Source organism: Suillus subalutaceus, assembly GCF_016647625.1.
Source record: "Suillus subalutaceus strain FC151 chromosome Unknown DFJ58scaffold_263, whole genome shotgun sequence".
In the NCBI taxonomy this organism is placed as follows: domain Eukaryota; kingdom Fungi; phylum Basidiomycota; class Agaricomycetes; order Boletales; family Suillaceae; genus Suillus; species Suillus subalutaceus.
Window position 1 is genome coordinate 22,004 of NW_024540512.1, and position 18,833 is coordinate 40,836.

The 18,833-nt window shown below is 46.8% G+C and overlaps 5 protein-coding genes across 5 annotated transcripts; 3 read left to right on the forward strand and 2 right to left on the reverse strand.

The window, feature by feature from the left end:
- Window positions 1-3,816: 3,816 nt before the first annotated feature.
- On the reverse strand, window positions 3,817-4,426 carry DFJ58DRAFT_848006 (uncharacterized protein; the record flags this gene model as incomplete). Its single annotated transcript, XM_041393558.1, has 2 exons — window positions 3,817-4,257; window positions 4,322-4,426. 2 exons carry the CDS (start codon window positions 4,424-4,426, stop codon window positions 3,817-3,819), a joined length of 546 nt encoding a protein of 181 aa, XP_041235806.1.
- Window positions 4,427-5,770: 1,344 nt separating this feature from the next.
- DFJ58DRAFT_691789 (replication protein A subunit RPA32) lies at window positions 5,771-7,172 on the forward strand. The gene is made up of 7 exons (XM_041383396.1): window positions 5,771-5,840; window positions 5,889-6,001; window positions 6,053-6,163; window positions 6,218-6,363; window positions 6,411-6,567; window positions 6,616-6,860; window positions 6,911-7,172. The coding sequence occupies exons 1-7, from the start codon at window positions 5,831-5,833 to the stop codon at window positions 6,987-6,989; spliced, it is 861 nt and encodes a 286-aa protein (XP_041235807.1). The 5' UTR covers window positions 5,771-5,830; the 3' UTR covers window positions 6,990-7,172.
- A 17-nt stretch (window positions 7,173-7,189) lies between these two features.
- DFJ58DRAFT_823123 (uncharacterized protein) lies at window positions 7,190-8,913 on the forward strand. Its single transcript, XM_041392098.1, has 6 exons — window positions 7,190-7,690; window positions 7,753-7,912; window positions 7,966-8,062; window positions 8,095-8,500; window positions 8,556-8,667; window positions 8,731-8,913. The coding sequence occupies exons 1-5, from the start codon at window positions 7,335-7,337 to the stop codon at window positions 8,644-8,646; spliced, it is 1,110 nt and encodes a 369-aa protein (XP_041235808.1). The 5' UTR covers window positions 7,190-7,334; the 3' UTR covers window positions 8,647-8,667; window positions 8,731-8,913.
- Window positions 8,914-9,000: 87 nt separating this feature from the next.
- DFJ58DRAFT_823126 (uncharacterized protein) lies at window positions 9,001-14,483 on the forward strand (the record flags this gene model as incomplete). The annotated part of the gene is made up of 14 exons (XM_041392099.1): window positions 9,001-9,102; window positions 9,160-9,219; window positions 9,271-11,661; window positions 11,727-12,465; window positions 12,520-12,608; window positions 12,689-12,793; window positions 12,844-13,014; window positions 13,062-13,337; window positions 13,391-13,477; window positions 13,526-13,638; window positions 13,694-13,761; window positions 13,813-14,125; window positions 14,176-14,390; window positions 14,434-14,483. Coding segments are annotated over 14 exons (4,779 nt in total), but the record flags the coding sequence as incomplete, so codon positions are not given.
- Window positions 14,484-17,271: 2,788 nt separating this feature from the next.
- On the reverse strand, window positions 17,272-18,833 carry DFJ58DRAFT_848009 (uncharacterized protein; the record flags this gene model as incomplete). Its single annotated transcript, XM_041393559.1, has 8 exons — window positions 17,272-17,408; window positions 17,433-17,556; window positions 17,630-17,707; window positions 17,779-17,838; window positions 17,889-18,140; window positions 18,186-18,461; window positions 18,518-18,533; window positions 18,619-18,833. 8 exons carry the CDS (start codon window positions 18,831-18,833, stop codon window positions 17,272-17,274), a joined length of 1,158 nt encoding a protein of 385 aa, XP_041235810.1.

The window sequence follows — 18,833 nt, forward strand, 5'->3', positions numbered from 1 at the left end:
CCGTGCATATCATCAGTGGGATGATCGTAAGGGTAGTAGTGATCTGGTGTTGTAGATCGTCACAGATATGCTGAATAGACTGGTTACAAATCGCACCTGCATATATGTATATATATGAACAGCACAATACCAGAGCCACAAAGGGCTGGCGTAATTGTAGTCCTGTCTGCATTTCAGATGCGTCCCCTTGCCATTGTCTCCACTCTACATCATTTTATAATAGATCCAGTGTAAGTGATGTATCACGACATAATGGGTGTGCAATCGCCTTGAATGTGCAAAGGGCTTCAAATGACAATTGACACTTCAAGACAGTCAGAAGTGAGCACAATAGTTGAAAGAGATCGCGGCACGATCATGCTGGAGGCCATGAGATACGAATGCATGGTCAAATGACAGTGAACCGAAGTCAAAGGTCGATGATAGAAGAGGGTGGATGCGAGTAGTCGATACTTCTTAGTATATAATTTCTTTCATTCAGAATCGAGGACGACGTGAATACGTCTAACCGGCTGAATATACTTCCTGCGATGGTTATCATATAACAACAGAAGGGCATTACACATAATGTCTGTACTTGCATAATCAAGAACATTTTAGAATTCTTATTCCGAACACACCGATAGGGCTTCCACCGTCTTACATTCAATACTACAAGGGACTATCACTCCAATGTGCGTTATGGCGTAGAATGAAGTCCACTGTTTCGAGCGTTGTTTCACGAATGGCCAAACAGTAGATAGCACAAAGAGGCATTTGCGTGCTATATCAGTTTGATTATAGCAATACACCTGGTCGTAGAAGCATATTACTTTAAGTTTTAGGAAGATGAGTCGTTCGTGGCAGAGGTGGGCATACCATTGTAGTTGCACCGCAAGAGCCATGGTTAGTGCGCGCTGCCATCGGAGTTCCAGGTCCAGTCAATAAAGGTGTACTCGAGTATTATGACACGGACGCTTATATCAAATACGCACATTAGAAAGCCTGTGGGATTTGTATGTCTTTGAGCTTGTTGAATTCAAGTATGATGTTTTGCAGGGGAAGGGGAAGGTGTAAAGGTTTTCACTCAACTCGTAGAAGAGAGGATGCAGCATCCTGGATTCGTGTTTCTAAAACCACCTACATCGTGTGAGTGTTAGATTCCATCATGGATCCATTCCGTCTCTACTTATCGTTCACATACAGGTTCGAGCCAATGAATCTCATTGTATCGTCTTTGTACTTCCATCGAAACTGCAAGGGATCGATATTAGAGACCTTCTATGACAATTAGAGAGATAATATAATCATAATCAAGAATATCATCATTTCACGGACCTTTTAAAAATGACAGGTGGGCCCTCTAGTGATAAAACTCCGCCTGTTATTGATGTGGCGTGAGAATGTCACGTGATACGAAGTTTATATAGATGCCCTTTGGCAATTTTCATTCTTGCTTCCTTACCATTACCTTCACGGGTGGTTTCGCGCCTCTATGGGCGTTACACTGTCGATGATGGTGGCCACCTTTGTTTTCCTTGTCCCACTTCTACATCACCCTTGTACTATGCTGGGTGGTTTCGCGCCTCTATGGGCGTTACACTGTCGATGATGGTGGCCACCTTTCTTTTCCTTGTCTCACTTCTACATAACCTTTGGACTATGCTGGGTGGTTTCGCGCCTCTATGGGCGTTACACTTTCGATGATGGTGGCCACAATTCTGTTCCTTGTCTCACTTCTACATAACCCTTGGACTGTGTTGGGTGGTTTCGCGCCTCTATGGGCGTTACACTGTCGATGATGGTGGCCACCATTCTGTTCCTTGTCCCACTTCTACATCACCCTTGTACACTATGCTGGGTGGTTTCGCCCCTCTATGGGCGCTACACTGTCGATGATGGTGGTCACCGTTCTTTTCCTTGCCCCACTTCTACGCAACCCTTGAACTATGTTGGGTGGTTTCGCGCCTCTATGGGCGTTACACTGTCGATGGTGGCCACCTATCGATGATGATGTCCATCTTCCCCTATTCCCACATCTCTCTCTCTCAGTGTACTGTAGTATATGTGTGATTACAAAAGATTGATGCTAACATCCTTAGGGTATAACCCCTAATACTCTATGGGACATTAAAATTGAATCCAAAGTAAGATAACATGAATTAATCTTCCAAATGATACATTCAAATTTGTGTGGACTAATAACTATCTTGTGTGCGATGCTAATAGGGATCTTGAATCCTAATAATGTGTTCACTGTTGGATTTATTCAAGTTTCTAGTTGTGGAGTACATCATATCAGCTTGCATCAAATGTCCCACAAGCAAGAACACAGTGATCATCAATACAATACGGGATGACCTTGGTGCAGACAAATGGACCAAACAGACATTGGTGTAGTCATTTAGCATCATTGTACTGAACATCTGAATCTCATATTCTATGTATGGATGTTGTGACTATGTACCTTCTCATATTGACCACCTTCGACAACCAGTACTTCTTTTGTGTCATTAAGTGCCACGTGTAACTCTAACTCACCATCATTGAGATTCGACACTAAGTTGTAACGGACTTTGAAGGTTGAAATGATCAGTCAGTGTCACGTGACAGTCGCATTTATCCGTCGAACGCACAAATCCGAAGGAAACAATATGTATAACACAGCTGGAAACGTACCTACCCTGTAAGCAGATGTAAGTCCGACGTGTCGCGATTTTTCCTCGCTCGAACAGACACTTTTACACCTTCGCCAACACACCTTTTCGGACCCCCGTATATTCACTTCACATACCTGCTATTCAATCGCTATCCAGCCCTGATCTGTTTAGGGTAGACTTGAAACAATGTGAGCGTTTCGAAACATTCGCCAAGTCCGTTACTAGTACTTAAGCACTGTGCCAAACATTACTATCAGCATTGAGGTACTCGCCCACCTACAAGCTGTTACGTTTTATTTAGAACCGAGGTGACCGTGACCTGTGGTGAGTACTGCCGCTACTTTTACGTTTGAAACACAACGAACAAGTACTGACATCAACGGTTTTTATGTAGAATGTTGAAAATTTGTCTTGGACACCCTGTCAAACGGTGACGGATCACACTAGCTCTTGAACCGCCGGTGGACAGCAGCTTGACTGAACCATAGCAACAACGAGTCATCCGCTGGCAAAAGGCTGAGAGCGCTGTAAGTCTTTTTCTATCTTTATCCTACTATACTCATTTCCTGTGAAGAGACAGAGACGTGCGTGTGAAGGTCACGACTTTGTAACCGAAATGTTTGAGCCGGAGACACCATCGTACTTTCCTCGCCGCTACGAAGGCGAGGCTTCGGTATGTAATTGATTCTATGTACTTCATCAGCTGCTGAGTTTTCTTATCACACAACACACGAACATCAGGCTTTGTGGGATGAAATACATGCATACAAGTAATACCGGATGCAGACATTACATCAAACCTTTTTTTTTCAAACGTAGTACTTATGCCTTGTCAAGTGTCGCCCATAATGCCAGTGCATGATGAGGAGTGCGAAGTATAATAAAGCTTGACATCTGCTTTGACATGTCGAAAGCACGCGTCAATATTCCTGGACTTTATCATGTTGCATGCAGGCCCAGGAAAGTTCGTTATCGAAGGCGCGACTTCAAGATTCACGTCTGTAACGTGGCACTTATTCAAGAGCATACGGTGTTGTCGGACGTGAGAACGCGAAGAAACATCATATATTTGCAGAGACGTTGATATAGTATTTCCTGAGTTGCTACTGTAAACATAATATGATACTGTTGTAGAGCCGAGCGAAGGGGAGTCCATGTAAACGTTGTAAAGTAAATATTACAAGTTAGAGCTGTTAAACATTTCGACGATTGAGTCTCTCATGAAAGCAAGCGTCCTTCGGCGGTCCATCCCATCTTGAACGCCCTCACTAATGAACCTTTCGATGTCCATCTTTTGCCGATCCGTTTCCTCCTGGAGCCACTCGACGTTATTGTTGAGGACGTTCAGCATCTCCTGCTGATGTCGCACCTCATCTTCCAATGCGTTAATGCGCTCGCGATACCTTTCAATCTCCTCGTCATGCTTAATCCCCAACTCTTCAACCTCTTGACGATGTGCCACGCGTGTGTCCTCAAGTTCCTCTCTATCTCGCACCCTATCGGCCTCCAAATAATCGACGTGATACTCGATTCGCTCCAAGGTCTCTAGAAGCTCGCAGGCGCGCTCCCTCATAGTGCATTGATTCTGCGAGGAAGTCCGGCAGTTGCATTCGTTGTCCTTCAGGTGCGTAGTGCAGGTAAGTGGTAAATTAGATATATATTCAAGAAAAATTGGAACATACATTTGATGTGCCTTCATCCGAATTCAAACGAAGGCGCATTCGTTTGCTCGCCTTCGGAGGTGTAAGCGCGGAATCTGCGTCACGCTTCGATGTAGAAAAGCACATAGTGTATCGGGTTATGTAGCACGTTACTGACTATGGATAAGTTGTGAATTTGTAAGGAGCAATGAACGTTCGGGATTTGCCTCATACATATATTAGGTAAGCAGAATTGAACGGCGACAAGCACTCGCTGCACAGACGACATTCGAACAAGATCCTAATTCAATGCGGAAACGACAAAATAGCCCGACCGGCATAGAGTGGAGTTAGCAACCGTAAGCAGATAATCACTGGAACCTGCAAAGCAAATATGTCACGTCAGAATTGGATGGCAAGAGACGCTCGTTCCAGAGCACAACACTGCACTTCGAGGGTTCATAATGGATGATAGGTGTGTGGGCAAAATGTCAACTAACAGTCGTGCATTCGAAAATAACAATAAGATATACGCGCACCCACTATTCCATGGGTTTTCCACGCAACAGCGTCGTAAACAACCATCGGATGCCTACGAACATGCCTCAGAACCCCGTGTCAAGCTTCTCACCTTGATCAATGACCGTCGCAGCTTTCATATTCTTGGTCTGTCTACCAAATCTGTTGACAAGGCGACGAAAGCCGTGCGCGACAATGTTTGAAATGTGAGTAATACTAGTAGCATGTCCAGTTGTATATGCACTCACCATTTTTTATGTGCCCAGCGAGCTTGTCGTCGAGACAGGTCGCGCTGGCTTTGGAAATTCTGTAGTGTGCGATGGTTAGTATACACCTCAATGTGCGCACCAAGCAGTTCCAATCGCCATTTTTTTAATGAATGAATGATCGCTAACAGCTCCGTTTGATGCACTGGAACAGATTGGGGGCAGTAAGTGGAATGATAGGCTTTAATAAAAGACGTGTCTTAACCCATCTCCTCACATTTCAGCTCGTGCAATCCCTCAAGGATATTTGCTCCAATGCCTGCACGGTACTCAAGACAATGTCGAATGACCTTTTGAAGATAGGCGAGGTGGCCGGGTCTGCTGAACGACGGAAGATCTTCGTTGAGTCTTGCAAATCCATCGCCGATTTCCCGAAGGTAGGCGTGCGCGTTCGATCATCAGATTATGCCTTGACATCATTCGTTAGCTGCATCATGATTTTGTGCTCAATATTGCAAAGCACGTCGGCGAGTCGCGCAAGAAAGTACTTGAGGGCGTTGGTAAAGGAATGGTCAAGATTTGCACCAATTATGGCCAGTAAACCGGCCCTCCACTTTCGATACTGACATTGCATATATTACTTTACACCTACTCCCCCACTCACTACTCATGCTACTGCCACACTACGTACTTAGGTTTGTCGGATGTAATTGTGACATTGAATTATGTCATGCAATACGCGTGACTTGTGACTCTACGCGTTTCTATCGTGTCTTGCTCACTGCGCCATCACGATAAATTCACTCACTAAAGGAACGTCAACGAGATGAGTCAATGTGAGCAGTCATACTATCTCTGACAATCCTACTAATTAGGCTGGGAAGTCAACGACTACTACGGAAACAGTGGTGCTGGAGGTGGAGGTGGTGGTGGTGGATTCATGACTGGTGGATCGCCATATCGAAGCGCAAGCGGTAGCCCGGGAGGAGCTAGTCGAGTACGCTGCATATAACCATTCTAATTCTCTCCTAAACTGAGTGCAATATAGAGAACCGAGATAGCCCACTCCTTACGACCTCTGACTGTACTTCAACTCCTAAATGCAACCCAAGCGCATTCGGACGCGGAGTGGATGCTGGATGATACAGAACTCGGCCAGGTAATTTTTACATCCATTTTCGCGTAGCTAGCTGGACGAACTGCGAATTTGCAGGTCACCGTCGTCGGCCACGTCGTTTCAATACAGAGCCAAGCCACCAACAACTTATACTGGCTCGACGATGGCACGGGTCGCATTGAAGCCCGACATTGGATTGACTCCTCAATAGAAGAGAGTGGAACGGGGTCGAGTGCCATCACGTAAATTTCCTCCTTCGCAGGCCGCAGTGAAACTAATGCGAGGACAGTGAGGGATCATACGTACGTGTATCCGGCACGTTGAAAATGTTTGGCAGCAAGCGATACGTAAATGCAACTCATATACGGCCAGTCAAGTCGCCTCATGAGATATACTTCCACCTTTTGGAAGCGATGACGGTCACACTAATATGGGCGAAAGGAGCGGTACGTTACACCAAATTACGATATTACCGATCTGATCCTCGTGAGCAGCCCCCTCGTGCTGGACAAAATCCAAAAACAATTCCACAGGCCCAGGCTGTCGGACCCCCGGCAGCCGGAGGCTCTGCATACGCAGTTCAGTCACATTCCCCGGCTACGAACAACAGCCAATATTCCCATTTGCCGAAGTTGGAACATACGATCATAACGTTCATGCTGAACCAACCTTCTGATGAGGAAGGCGTGCCCGTTGGTTCTATTGCGCGTGCTGTCGGAGGTAATGCTGTCACAATCAGGTATGTCTCACAAGGCATGCTCGGCTCTGCTGGTCTGACGCAATCCCCAGTAATGCTTTAGATAAACTCATGGACGACGGCCTTGTCTTTACTACTATTGACGATTCGAACTTCAAGGTTGCTGATTGATGGACCTACCATGGTCGTGTACTTCTGACAATGAAAGTTGCTTGCGGGTACTTAGGTAGTGCTGAAACTGCCGAGACTCTTGTTCGATTCCTTGAATCCTGATTGATGTAGCCGTTCGTTTTTTTCTTCTGCAAGACAAGTATCAGTAGTTACCTCAAAATGGAAGGATGGTAAACATTGTTACACAAGGGTCTTCAAACTTCGAACTTCAAGCTTCAAGCCTCAGGCCTCAGGCCCAAGGCCCAAGGCCCAAGGCCCAAGGCCCAGGCCCAGTAGACAGTGTCGATCAGGCGGCCGCCACTAAGCTGGAAACGGATTCGATGCGTCTCCATAGTGCTCACAACGATGGAAGACTGCGAACCTTTGCTAGTGGAAACAACAATCATCAAGTCATCTGAAACAGAATCAATCAGACCGATCACGGTTTACCAAGCGTTGCAGGCGGAACGCTTAGCCAACGATGTTCAGTTCTCGCTTGGTGGGGCCAAGTTCGATAAGGCGAGTCACTACTATTTGAAATTTTCTGAAAGATCAAACATATTCAAATCCCTGAAGGTCCTGCTGGTCACCCATGTCATGTTACGTACCAGTGATGCTCGAGGTGTTTATGACCTCGATGATGGCACTGGGAGAATATATGGGTCACGGAGTAACACAGCAGGACAAGATCATGCCGCGTTCTTGGCCATGATACGACAATTGTGCGTCGTGGCTTCAAGTTACAATATAATTCAAATTTCTAATCTTATCGTCATCCATCAAGTGACAACAGTCTAGCTTGTGTCAAGGGCACACTTATCCAGCGTGGCCAGCAAAAAATAATGGATATTGAGTCCATGATTGGGGCAGGATATCATCAGGCTATGTATCATACTCTTGAGTGCATGAAGACAAGTTTGATGGTCGAGAGGCACAAAGGACAGGTATGTGCATATTCCGGATTCATGATTGACATATGTATTCCGACTTTACGCAGGCTCACAACACAGACGAGATGCTTGTCGTCCAAGAGTTCAAAGGGGATGCGGAAGACTCGATAGCAGCCGACTCGCGAGCATTTGAACAATCTTATCGTTCATTTTTGATCTGCCCCAGAATGATGAAGGTAGAAATGTCAGCTCTCCTCAGACTCCTGCTGGGCCGTTACCGCGGTATGGCGATCATAATGAGGGTCTGAGTTCCGCATCGACCTCAAAGCAAGCTGCATCCCAACTTCTTACACCACTTCTCGCACATGAGCCTGAAACTCCTCATTATGCCATTGTTCGGGTGGCCCATCCTTGCACAGTCATGCGAACACCGAGCCCCCTTTCTTCCTTTGACTCCTCGCTCCAAATTAGTTCTCAGTATTCTCCACATTATTATAGCCAGCTAGCCCAATTGACAGCGACACAACTCGCTATCGTGTCCAACCTGTATCAGCTCCAGGGTGATGCTATTTATGGGGTTTTGATAACTGCTGTGTGCGAGCGCGTGACACAGGTGATTGAGATCACTCAGGAAGAATTCAGGTAAATGGTTTGTGTTCATCATCGTGATAGTCCATGGTTTATTATTTGCGGTCAGCACTGACATAGATTGGCTTCTCGAAGAAATATACATATTCAGACCACTCGATGATGACCGCATTGCGCTCACGCCTCGCGCCTCAGTTTAGTTTCATCACCTGCATATATCAGTGAGTCCCACTCAATTCAACGGAGCTTTCCTTGGGGAAATGTGCTCATGAGTATCCATCAAGCCCCATTCAAAATATATCACGAATGCATTAATGAGACATTGGGAGTCCTGGCATTTGAGCTGTTACATACTTAGTTGTGAAGTTTGTGCAAAGTCCACTTTGATATCATACGCGACGGAAAAGGCAACGCCGAAGTACTGGTGTAGTACTTTCAGCTATACCCCCTGCACCTTTGCTGCGTGTGCCCACCTGGCTCAATACGTACTCCTACAATATTATGCAGAGTACTAGGTCATGAATCAATCTCGATCTTGAACGCATCTTCAAGTAACGCCCATTATCGTGTCTACTTGGTATCCTTCCTGGTCCTCTGGGCTTCCATCGTTCGACTTCTCCTTACCCTCTGCAATTCAGCGTCGGTTTCTTTCATTCGTTCTTAAGAAGTCACTGGGACATTTTTTAAAGCCAGGGCAGCTCGATCCTCATTAGATAGACTCGAAGATAGGCTCTGGGGTTGTACAAGTAAGGGATCTTGAGCTAGATGACCAGGTTCGGGTTTTACCTCTTGGTCTAACTGTCCATTCATTGACTAATCCAAAGGCGATCAATAAACTCCTTGCAGGATCACCATTCAGACTTCACGATGGTTCCATATCTTGTGTAACTGCACGAATACCCTTCCCCAATCCTCTCACTTCCAGTGTAGGGCTTGCGGTACAGTCACTACACCTCACATTGCATGCCACCCCTCCATCCGACCTCAGCTCTCCAAATAGTGTAAATCTTGCCCAATCTGTTGCATCAGTAGCAGAGACATTCATCCACGGCGAGCTTACCCCTCGGGAAGAAGCCACGCTCCGAGAGTCTTTACATCCAGATTCCCGACCTCAGCACGCTTATGATGAGGGTCATCACCTTCCCGGAGGATTAGATTCATCTACCCGTGTACACCCTCAAGAAGAAATTGGCATTGATTCTGACCCTTCTGGGGTATCCCTGTTTGCCACCCTCTTCGAACATTTACTTGCACGCTTCGAGTTCTCTGCTGCGGACACGAAAATAGTCATTGTCCACCGCGGACACTCAAGCGTTACCCTGTCAATACCAGAAATTGCATATAGTACGGACTCAAGTGTCCCAAAGCAGCAAAGTACTGGAGACGAGCCATCGAGCAACGTTGCTCTTGAAAGATCCACACGGAATGGTCACACACGTATAGTCTCGATATCAGGTGTCACCATTACCTCTCGGGACATTCGAGCTACTTTAGAGAACCCTGTCACCTCGCCACGAACCATATCGCCTGTGTCGCTCACTTCGTCCCATGTCACGCTGCACGATCATCAGAAGGCTCCTCGCCCGGTGTCACCCGCGTCCTCTTATTCCTCCATTGATGAAGACACGCAGATGATGATGTCGCAGTCCATTGTTGCTCTTACACCACGTAGTCAGTTTCGGGCTTCTCCGTCTAGCTCAGTTCTCAGTAGCATGTATCAGAGCGCGGTCTCTACTGCTGGCTGCTCTTCAACCACCCCCCGTGAGCCCCTCGGCAACTTTGGTACGGGAGATATAACTCAACCTCGCTCGTGCGATCACATAGCAGGCAATCGAGAGTCTGCCCATGTACCTCACTGGGCTACAGAAGATCTTGTTTTTTCTGTTGGTGCAGACCCTATCGTGGTTCGACTACAAACGCCACCTGGTTACACAAAGCATGACGTCGCGCATCCGTCGACTCTTGAGATAGTTTCGCCTCACACGGAGGACATCGCGGTCAAGCAGGACGAAACCTTATGTCTCAGCGTCAGTGTTGGTATCATGTCATGTGCTCTTCGGGCTTGTCACGTTCGCATGCTATTGGAAATGCTCAATTACTGCGGATCCAAGAATGCTGGTACCACTCCCCAACACCCTGAGACCACACCAAGCCCGCCGACCCTCCAGTGCGGCTTGCACGCAAGTCTAAATATCCGTGGAATTGTGACCCTTGTGATCACTGAGGCCCTAGATCAGGAGGCTCCATCGCTTGAAGCATTTTTCCAGTCTCCACTTATCCCTCCAAGATTGCCTTCGACATACTTACGCGTATTGTTGGAGAATGTTACGGGCTCTCTTGATTTATCTGGGGCTCCTGGAAACAAGACTGATGCAACATATATTTCTCCGATAACATCCAACATACTCCTCTCAAATCTCTCGGTCTTCATGTACCACACTTCCAGGACTGTCGAGAAGGACGCGGCGCAACTTTCGCTACCACTCCTTATTACAGATCATCGTCTGCATAATCAATATATTGTCAGTCATTGTCGCCCATTGTTCTCTTCGATAACCGTTCTAGCGCAGCCGCTTTCAGAAGTAACATTGCCGACTTTGGAGGTGGTGGATTGGACTGCTGTGAAACTTGCAGGAGGCTCTTCGAAGTTGTCGACCTGGAGAGTAAAGTCATCTACAGGGAAAGATCAGCTAGTACACAGTCCACCGTCGAAATTTTCTGCATTTCCGACATCTCCAAAACCACCCACGGCGGCGTTGCTGAGTGAAGAAGAATTTAAGGAGCTGTCCCTTTCCAGTGCTATTACCTTCACCGCTCGCGTCACCCCTGCGACTACCCGTTCAGGGGGTTTGACCGACATCTTGGTTCGAATTGCACCATTGCACGTGTTCTTCGACGTCGATATCATGCTTGAGGGCGGCGGTGTGCTCAAGTTTCTTGACGAAGTCCTAGCAGTTGAAGGATCTCCTACTCGGGACGCTTCCGACACATCCCAAGGGCGTAGTTCACTGGACGACACAGAAGAGGAGGATTCAGCAAGCGATGATGAACTTAACACTCCATTCATAACACCAAAGCAACTCGAACGCGAGAGAGAGAGAAGACGCTTGGAAAGACTTGTCTTGGAGGATTTGGATTTAGACATCGACTATCGGACCGGGGCACCAGCGAGACAGAGACCCCACAGCAAGCGAGTCACAAACACCAAACACAAGGTAGATGGGAACGTAATCTGCAGTTGTGTGTTATATATCTGACTTATCATACTATTCGCTTGTAGCCCAAGTCCAAGCAGACGTCGCATCCGAAGATCACCAGAATCCTACCTGCCCTCCGCGCTGAGGTTCGATGCAGATCACCATCCCTTCAGCCCTCCCTATCAGGAGGCATTATACTGGATCTCCATGACGTACAGGTGTCTAACAAACCCCTTGATCAAGAATCACCGACTATCAGATTCGGGGATGTTGGTGAATCAAGGAATCCCAGCGTCAAAAATCTGCCAGGACAACTCTTGAGTGGCCAGATCAAGGGAATTGTTTTATCGTATGCGCCCGTAGGAGATTCAAAGGCGCATGCTTTCATATCACTTGGTTCCTTGCCACGAACGGATGACGTTCACCCCGGATCGGCTTCATTGCTGTTGTCAGAACAGGCGCCGGACTCACTTCCTATTCGCTTTCAATTGACACAGGTGGCTCCATCAAAGGCTGCTGTCTCTTCTTCGATGCATAGGACTTCAATCATCATTTATGTCCCATTGGTCAACGTCGTTCTTGAAAAACCAGTCTTCGATGGATTGCAAATTTGGGCTGACAGTGTTACACAAGTGGTCGCCACTGCCGCGGAGGAAACAGAAACTGAAGTCGCTCAGAGCCGCAACCCGAGCCTGATTGGCAGTAGGTTGTTTGCCAAATCAAGGCGCGTTGGGAGTCGTGGTAGTGACGAGAGCAGCTTCGGCACTATCGCGCCAACGCCGAAACAAAGCGAGACGGCCGTGAAGGTGATCATTGCTGAAGGTGGAGTCGATTTTGGCTTCAGTTATTGCTCACGCTGATATCTTCGAAACACAGCTGTAGTAAGAATACTGATATCCCGTTCCCAAAAATCCGCACCCTCAATTCGTCCTTTCGACATATCCGCCTCAGACATTGTTGTCCTTGTTGAACTGAAACCTGATGGCAAGGGTTGTGGAATAGCAAAGATATATCTTCGAATTCTCACTTCATTTTCTTCAATTAGGATGAGACTGTCATAACCTCGAGCTTGATGGACCTTCACGTCGGGGACGTATCGCCAAAGTGGGAGCTCGTACCTCTCCTCGTGTTTACATTACCTCGCAGTCTGGTGTGTTGTGCAGATTATTTGTCGTAGCTGCGTCCCTCACGAAAGTCTAGTCTTCTGTGCCAAGGCCCATGATAAAGGCTCGCTTTGCTTCCCTGGTAGTTCCAGAAACCGGCGCAAAAGAGACCAAGATACGGTTGGCCCTCTGGGGCTTCACCTGCCATGTTTATCCTGATTTGCAGTGGACTTCGGACTTGGCTCGATTTATAAAATCTCCACCGGGGGTAAGTGTGCCCTCCTCGGAGTTGGATGGATTGATGAGCTTTTTAAGGTCTTCGAATCAGTCGTTCCTTCAGAACGAACGTCCCTTTCTTTCGCAATTGTAGACGTATCGATCAAGACACATGCCCCTAGTCACCCTGGCTCTGCAGTCCTGTACATTGGCGAAGCCGAGCTAAACACCGAGCTTGCTGGTAATTCCAGCGAGTTCAAGTTCAAGTTACTAGTTCCTTCCTTGTCATTCTTATTGGTCGATTCTATGGCCGATGCTCCCAACGGTCCAGGTTCTGCCAAGACAAGCGGAGGCTCCAGTCTCAACTTGTGGAAGGTGATTTCTCCTTTGGCTCAGAAGTAAAACAATGTGATGATGCTCGTTCACAGAATTTCGGGTTTGCATCAATTGCAGATATCGAAGATCTGGACCTTGTGTTCAAGACTGATAATGCATGTGTCCCACCAAGTGTTGGCGTAGGTCATAGCGTGCCGGGTTACTTGTCGTCCCTCAATCAAATCTAGGTACTTGTGAATCATGTCAGCTTACGGGTGCACATATGTGCGGATACTATAGCTGCACTGGCAGGCTATATGGATGACTTCACGTCTATATTCAAGTCCCCTTCTCCCGCAGAGTACGCGATTATCTAAACTTTCTGTGTAGCAAAGTTGCTTATAATCATTCCACAGACCAACAGTGTCTAGGAAGAAAGCTCCCGCTTCACTGGTTCATCGTCCACCTGAACAAGGCATGATGGGTGATTGTTATTATTGCGGAACATGCGAGGGTAACTAAGTGTTCCTTTCAGCATCTCTCGACGAGCAAGCCTTCAGGCGGATTCCCGATGTCGGCAATGCAGCCGATATGATCAACGATGACTTAACGACGAATCTCGACTACCTGGACGAATCCTTTGGTTCGGCTGCTGGTTTGCGGGAGCTCAGGGATGATGACCTAGAAGACTTCGATGTGCATGAGGACGGCCGAATAACACCGGTAGCTGGGGAAACGGGGGTCGTGTCCAAGGTAGGAGGAGAAACAATCCGCATCATGAAGCCTATCCATCCTATCGAACATTATTACGACACGATTCCTCCAGACAATACGGGCGATCGTTCCAGGTGAGTTTTTGCCTTTGACTTGTATTCTCTGTAATCGAGCTATTGGGCAGTCTACGCGACACTATTCTCCGAGTGCGCATTCATGACTCTGACGTATCGCTTTTCCTACACGATGGTTATGATTTGCCACGCACACGAAAAATTGTGGAGCAAGAAATCAAAGACATGCGCAAGAAGTTAGCCAAGATTAAGCAGCTGATTGCAACTGGCCAGACCCAAGACCCCAGCGTGGAAGAGACAAGCACGATGTTGTTCAACCCAAGCAGTTCCAATCGCCATTTTTTGAACGAACGAATGATCGCTAACAGCTCCGTTTGATGCGCTGGATAATTCAGTTCCGCCGTTGCTGATTCTCTAGTAGGTCCCCAGGACAGCATCGCGCCTGTTGCGTAGTCGGATGCATCGCACGTCAAGAATATTTTGTTTTTCCCCGGTTCGTCATGGCTGATTGTCGTACGACACCTTGGGCAGTTGACAATACATACAACGGGGCCAGGCTCCGTCTCACCACAGGTGAACGATCATTGTTTGAAGTTTTCTGGAACCGTAAGACGTATGACCTGGCCTGCATCTTTGTTGTATAAATGTGTGCAACCTGCCAAGGTGCAGATTAGCGTCAGTTAGTGAAAGCGAAACGATGAAAATCCAGGCGATTAAATGCATGTGGAAATCATCCACCTGCTTCAATGAACCGTTGCAGAACATGAAGACTGACAATCGGTAAGATCGATCTCATTGTGAAGAACGTGTTTAATCAACGTCTGAAAACCTATTCATCCAAAGTCAATTACCATTGCATTTTTGACCATGTATCCTAAGGTGTATCAGAACTACCAGAACTCTGAATGCGCCAAGGCATCATCCACCTCCTTTTGTGAATTGATACACAAGGTGAGGATTGACCAAATATCCAACTCTATCTGTATAGCTCTCCCCACACACGCCTCCGTATCATTCCTACGGGGTCCCGCTGGATCGATGCTCTCGAGAATTGCTCTACTTGTCGCAATGATTTCCTGAAGAAAATCCGACACTTTCGTCATCAGGATGACAATATACTCCCCATCAGCGTCAGTATCCTCCCATGTCGCGCACTCATCCATCGCCTTCTTCGCCTCGAGCTTCTGCGCCTTAGCTAACTTGATCATCCTCCGCACAGCAATATCGACCTGCTCAATGACGGCCTCACGCTCCACGTCTTCCTCGCCAATGTTGTTGTCGATGTTTTTGTCAAGATTGATCGCGATGTGAAATATGTCATGCACGCCAGATAACACACTGTACAGGTGCGTTCTGACGTCGGATTCAACGCGATTGGCAGTGCGTGGTCCTCTAACGACTGCTGTAGTTATTTGAAGTCGGTAGTGAGTACGGGCATGAATATACGAGCTGAACGTCATACAGTACATACCTTCATTAGTTGACAGTCGCAGTGGTCCTGCAGGTCGTCCTCCAGTAGATGGCATAATTAGTGATAAAGTCGAGTGACAATGAAGGGTTGGCGTATGTGGTTAAGATGTATTTGCTGACAATGGGAAGTGACAAGAGACGGTACTCAATAAGGGAGCGCGCCAAGTGGGAGATGCATGTAGATTAGTAAGCAATGAGTGATCAGTGGTTCATTTCGATGCCACCACACTTATTGTGGTTAGTACGCTTGTGTTCTTCTGTCATAACATAGCAATTGCAAGTCGAACGAATCATAGCTTGAAGTCCTTGTGGAGCTGACATTGTGCGAATGCGACCAGTGATCAACTGCTTGAATGTATACTTTTTATTTGATTTCTGCTAATCACTCTGGTAGGCCATACTAAATGATCCAAAGAAGATACCCGAGATGGACGACAAGGACTACAGTCGCAACGTTATAAAGACTGTCTGACAGAAATGGTTACTAACACGCAAACAAATTCGCGTTGTCGAGGGAGGCGTCAGACTGTAAGTTGAGCGAACATAAAAACGCTCACTTACAACTAATGTGCGCAATAGGTAGCAAATATTTGTTGGAGTGACATCACACACTTCGAAGACTCCTACGAGTGCGAAGGTTCAGTCGCACCGATTGATACAGATTACAAATAAGATCACCTATAATATGTAGAGGGCTAGCTGAGTGCTGATTCAGCACAGCGTCGCCAGCACCAAAATCAAGGCAAAGGAAGTCGTAGGGTAGTAGGGGTGCAATGGCAATCACCAGATGTAAAACATCAAGTTTTATCAGGACACAGCGTACCTTCATCATCGATAGTACAATACATTTGTGCGGGATCTAGATGAGATCTGGCGTCGCAATTATGGCGGAGATAATACAGCAGTGGAAGCCGATACACAAGCAGGAACTGCTGGACCATCATCAAAGCGTCGCAAAGTAACAAAACCGAAGAGCGTACACCAGACAACATTTGATGCTCATCCTTCCAATATGAGCTCTCGTCCCGTGAGAATAGGCAGGTCACCGGTCCTATACAAAGCAATGGCGAGTGCAACATAGCTAGAGGAGCACCCAGACGTTGAGGTGTGCCAGGCGCGGAGTGGATGAAGGACATTAGAAGGTGTGTTGATGACGGAGACCTTGCAGTAGAGGACAAGAAGTATCTTGAAGAGCTGGAGTGGAATGCGGACGATAAAGATAGTTAGGATTAGCTTCGAACACACTCACTCGACTTTCGACTCTATTATCAAATGCGTTATACATCTCTTGCCACATAATTTACTGTGTTCTCAAAAGTCAGTCTTTATAAATATTCGTCAAGATAGACATTCCTTAGCCAAATCAATAGTCACCCACACCGTCACCCCACCTATTGCAACCATTGTGCAAACCAGGTTTCCATCTGTGGAATCAAGATGAATGAGACTGGGAAGTTGTCTGTCTAGCCCTTGATAGTATTCCAATTCTCAACGACGGACGCTCACGGAATGTTTGCCTCCACTGTGTCAATGGCATGCCATTGCTTCCACCATCGCATACGGGCGAACCACCTTTATTGACCGAAAAATTGAAAGAGTTGATTACGCTAAAACGCCTGAAGTACTTCCCCATATGGTTCCCGGGTACCCTCACCATGTACATTAGGCATACCAGGATGGACAAGAGAGGAAGAGCCAGGATGGACAAGAGAGGAAGAGTTATAACCAACGGTACGTCATGCATAACACCGCTTGCCTTTGATAACAACATAGTCAAACAAAGTTGCCTCGCGGTTAAGTGGAATACTATGAGGGATAACAGGACCGTCAGATCGGCAGTATACAGTGGTAAGAGGTGAGCGGAAACAAAACCCTAAGAAACAGAAGTGCTACTTACCGTCAGCGTTAACCTTGTCTAACTCTTTAGATACATCTGGAAGATCTACAACTGTACCGCGCCCTTCAGCTGAAGCTTTCAGCAAATTCTCTGCCACCTCGCATGGCAGAGCCTCTTCGGGCATCTGCAATAATGCATAAGTCTAGGATATGAATAAGCTTTGATACGGTGATCAAATGAAATAGTGAGAGACGTACGAAGCGATTTGATTCGCACATTCGGTGGAACTCTGAAACGAATGTCGTCTCAGGTTCTCCATCTGCGTGGTAATTTGTCTTAAAATACTTCAGTACTTTATTAAAGCGCTCTAAAGGAAGAGGTCGTGGAGTGGCTCAAAGATTCGCACAAAACTTGCAATATGTGTGGCATAATGGTGGCTTGGTTTGATGCCATTCGAGGCGTAATGCTAGACCACAATGAGCTCATATAAGTGTACAAGATGTGTTGAAGCCATACCCTGAGTAACTCGCTCGTATATCGCCGGATCAGAGTATCTGCATGGTCGATATCCGGGTCTGACACAGTATGATGCATCAACATTCGAAGGGCAGCAGAGCGCTTCAGAAAATCAGCATCATCATCTGAATGCAGATCAAAGGTAAGCTCTTTATCGCTCTCATCACCTGCGTCAGCCACAGGGGGAACATCATCAGCGGTACAAGTAGTGAGCAGTTCTGATCGAGCATTACATGAGAGTCTTTCCGTCACCTGTAGAATAGATGAATACTATAACTAAATACTGTAAGTACGTACCTTCTTGCGATATCTCGCTGCTTTTGTCTCTGCGGAGAAACGAGCCTTCTGAGCCTCCTTCTCAGCAGCGAGTCGAACCTTCTCTGCTTGTTTTGTAGCAGCGGCTTTGAGACTTGCATCGATTTTGGCAGCAGAGTCGATTTCCTTCTCCTTGGCAATACGAGCCTTCTCACGTGCATGGGCTTCCTTACCTTGCCGTTTAGCTACCTTGGGTGCTCTTCGATTAGAAATTGTGCTCTCAGCTTGACGAGTCTTTTCAATTTCGATTCGTTCAATCTGCGCCACACGATTATGCAGAATTTAGTCACCCTCAGTTCATTGGAGGCACGCACTCCATAGTTGAGGTATCTGATCAATTTCACGTCAGTAGCACATCTCTGTGTAGAGGAAACCTTACTTATGACTATTTGACCATAGACAAGTAGAAACGTACAGTACATAGCACTCAATCACTAGATTGATACCTTGGCAAAGTTCTTTGTTCGGACCTTCAGGTTTGTCTGGACAGTTTGAAAAGAAGAACAGTGTCCCATCGGGTGCCTTAAGATTCACGCGAGACACATCCCCATCAATGATATATGTATATTCGCTGGATGTTCGTGGCTTTGAACGCCAGCTATCAAGTGTTGCTTCCAATCCAGGGATCAT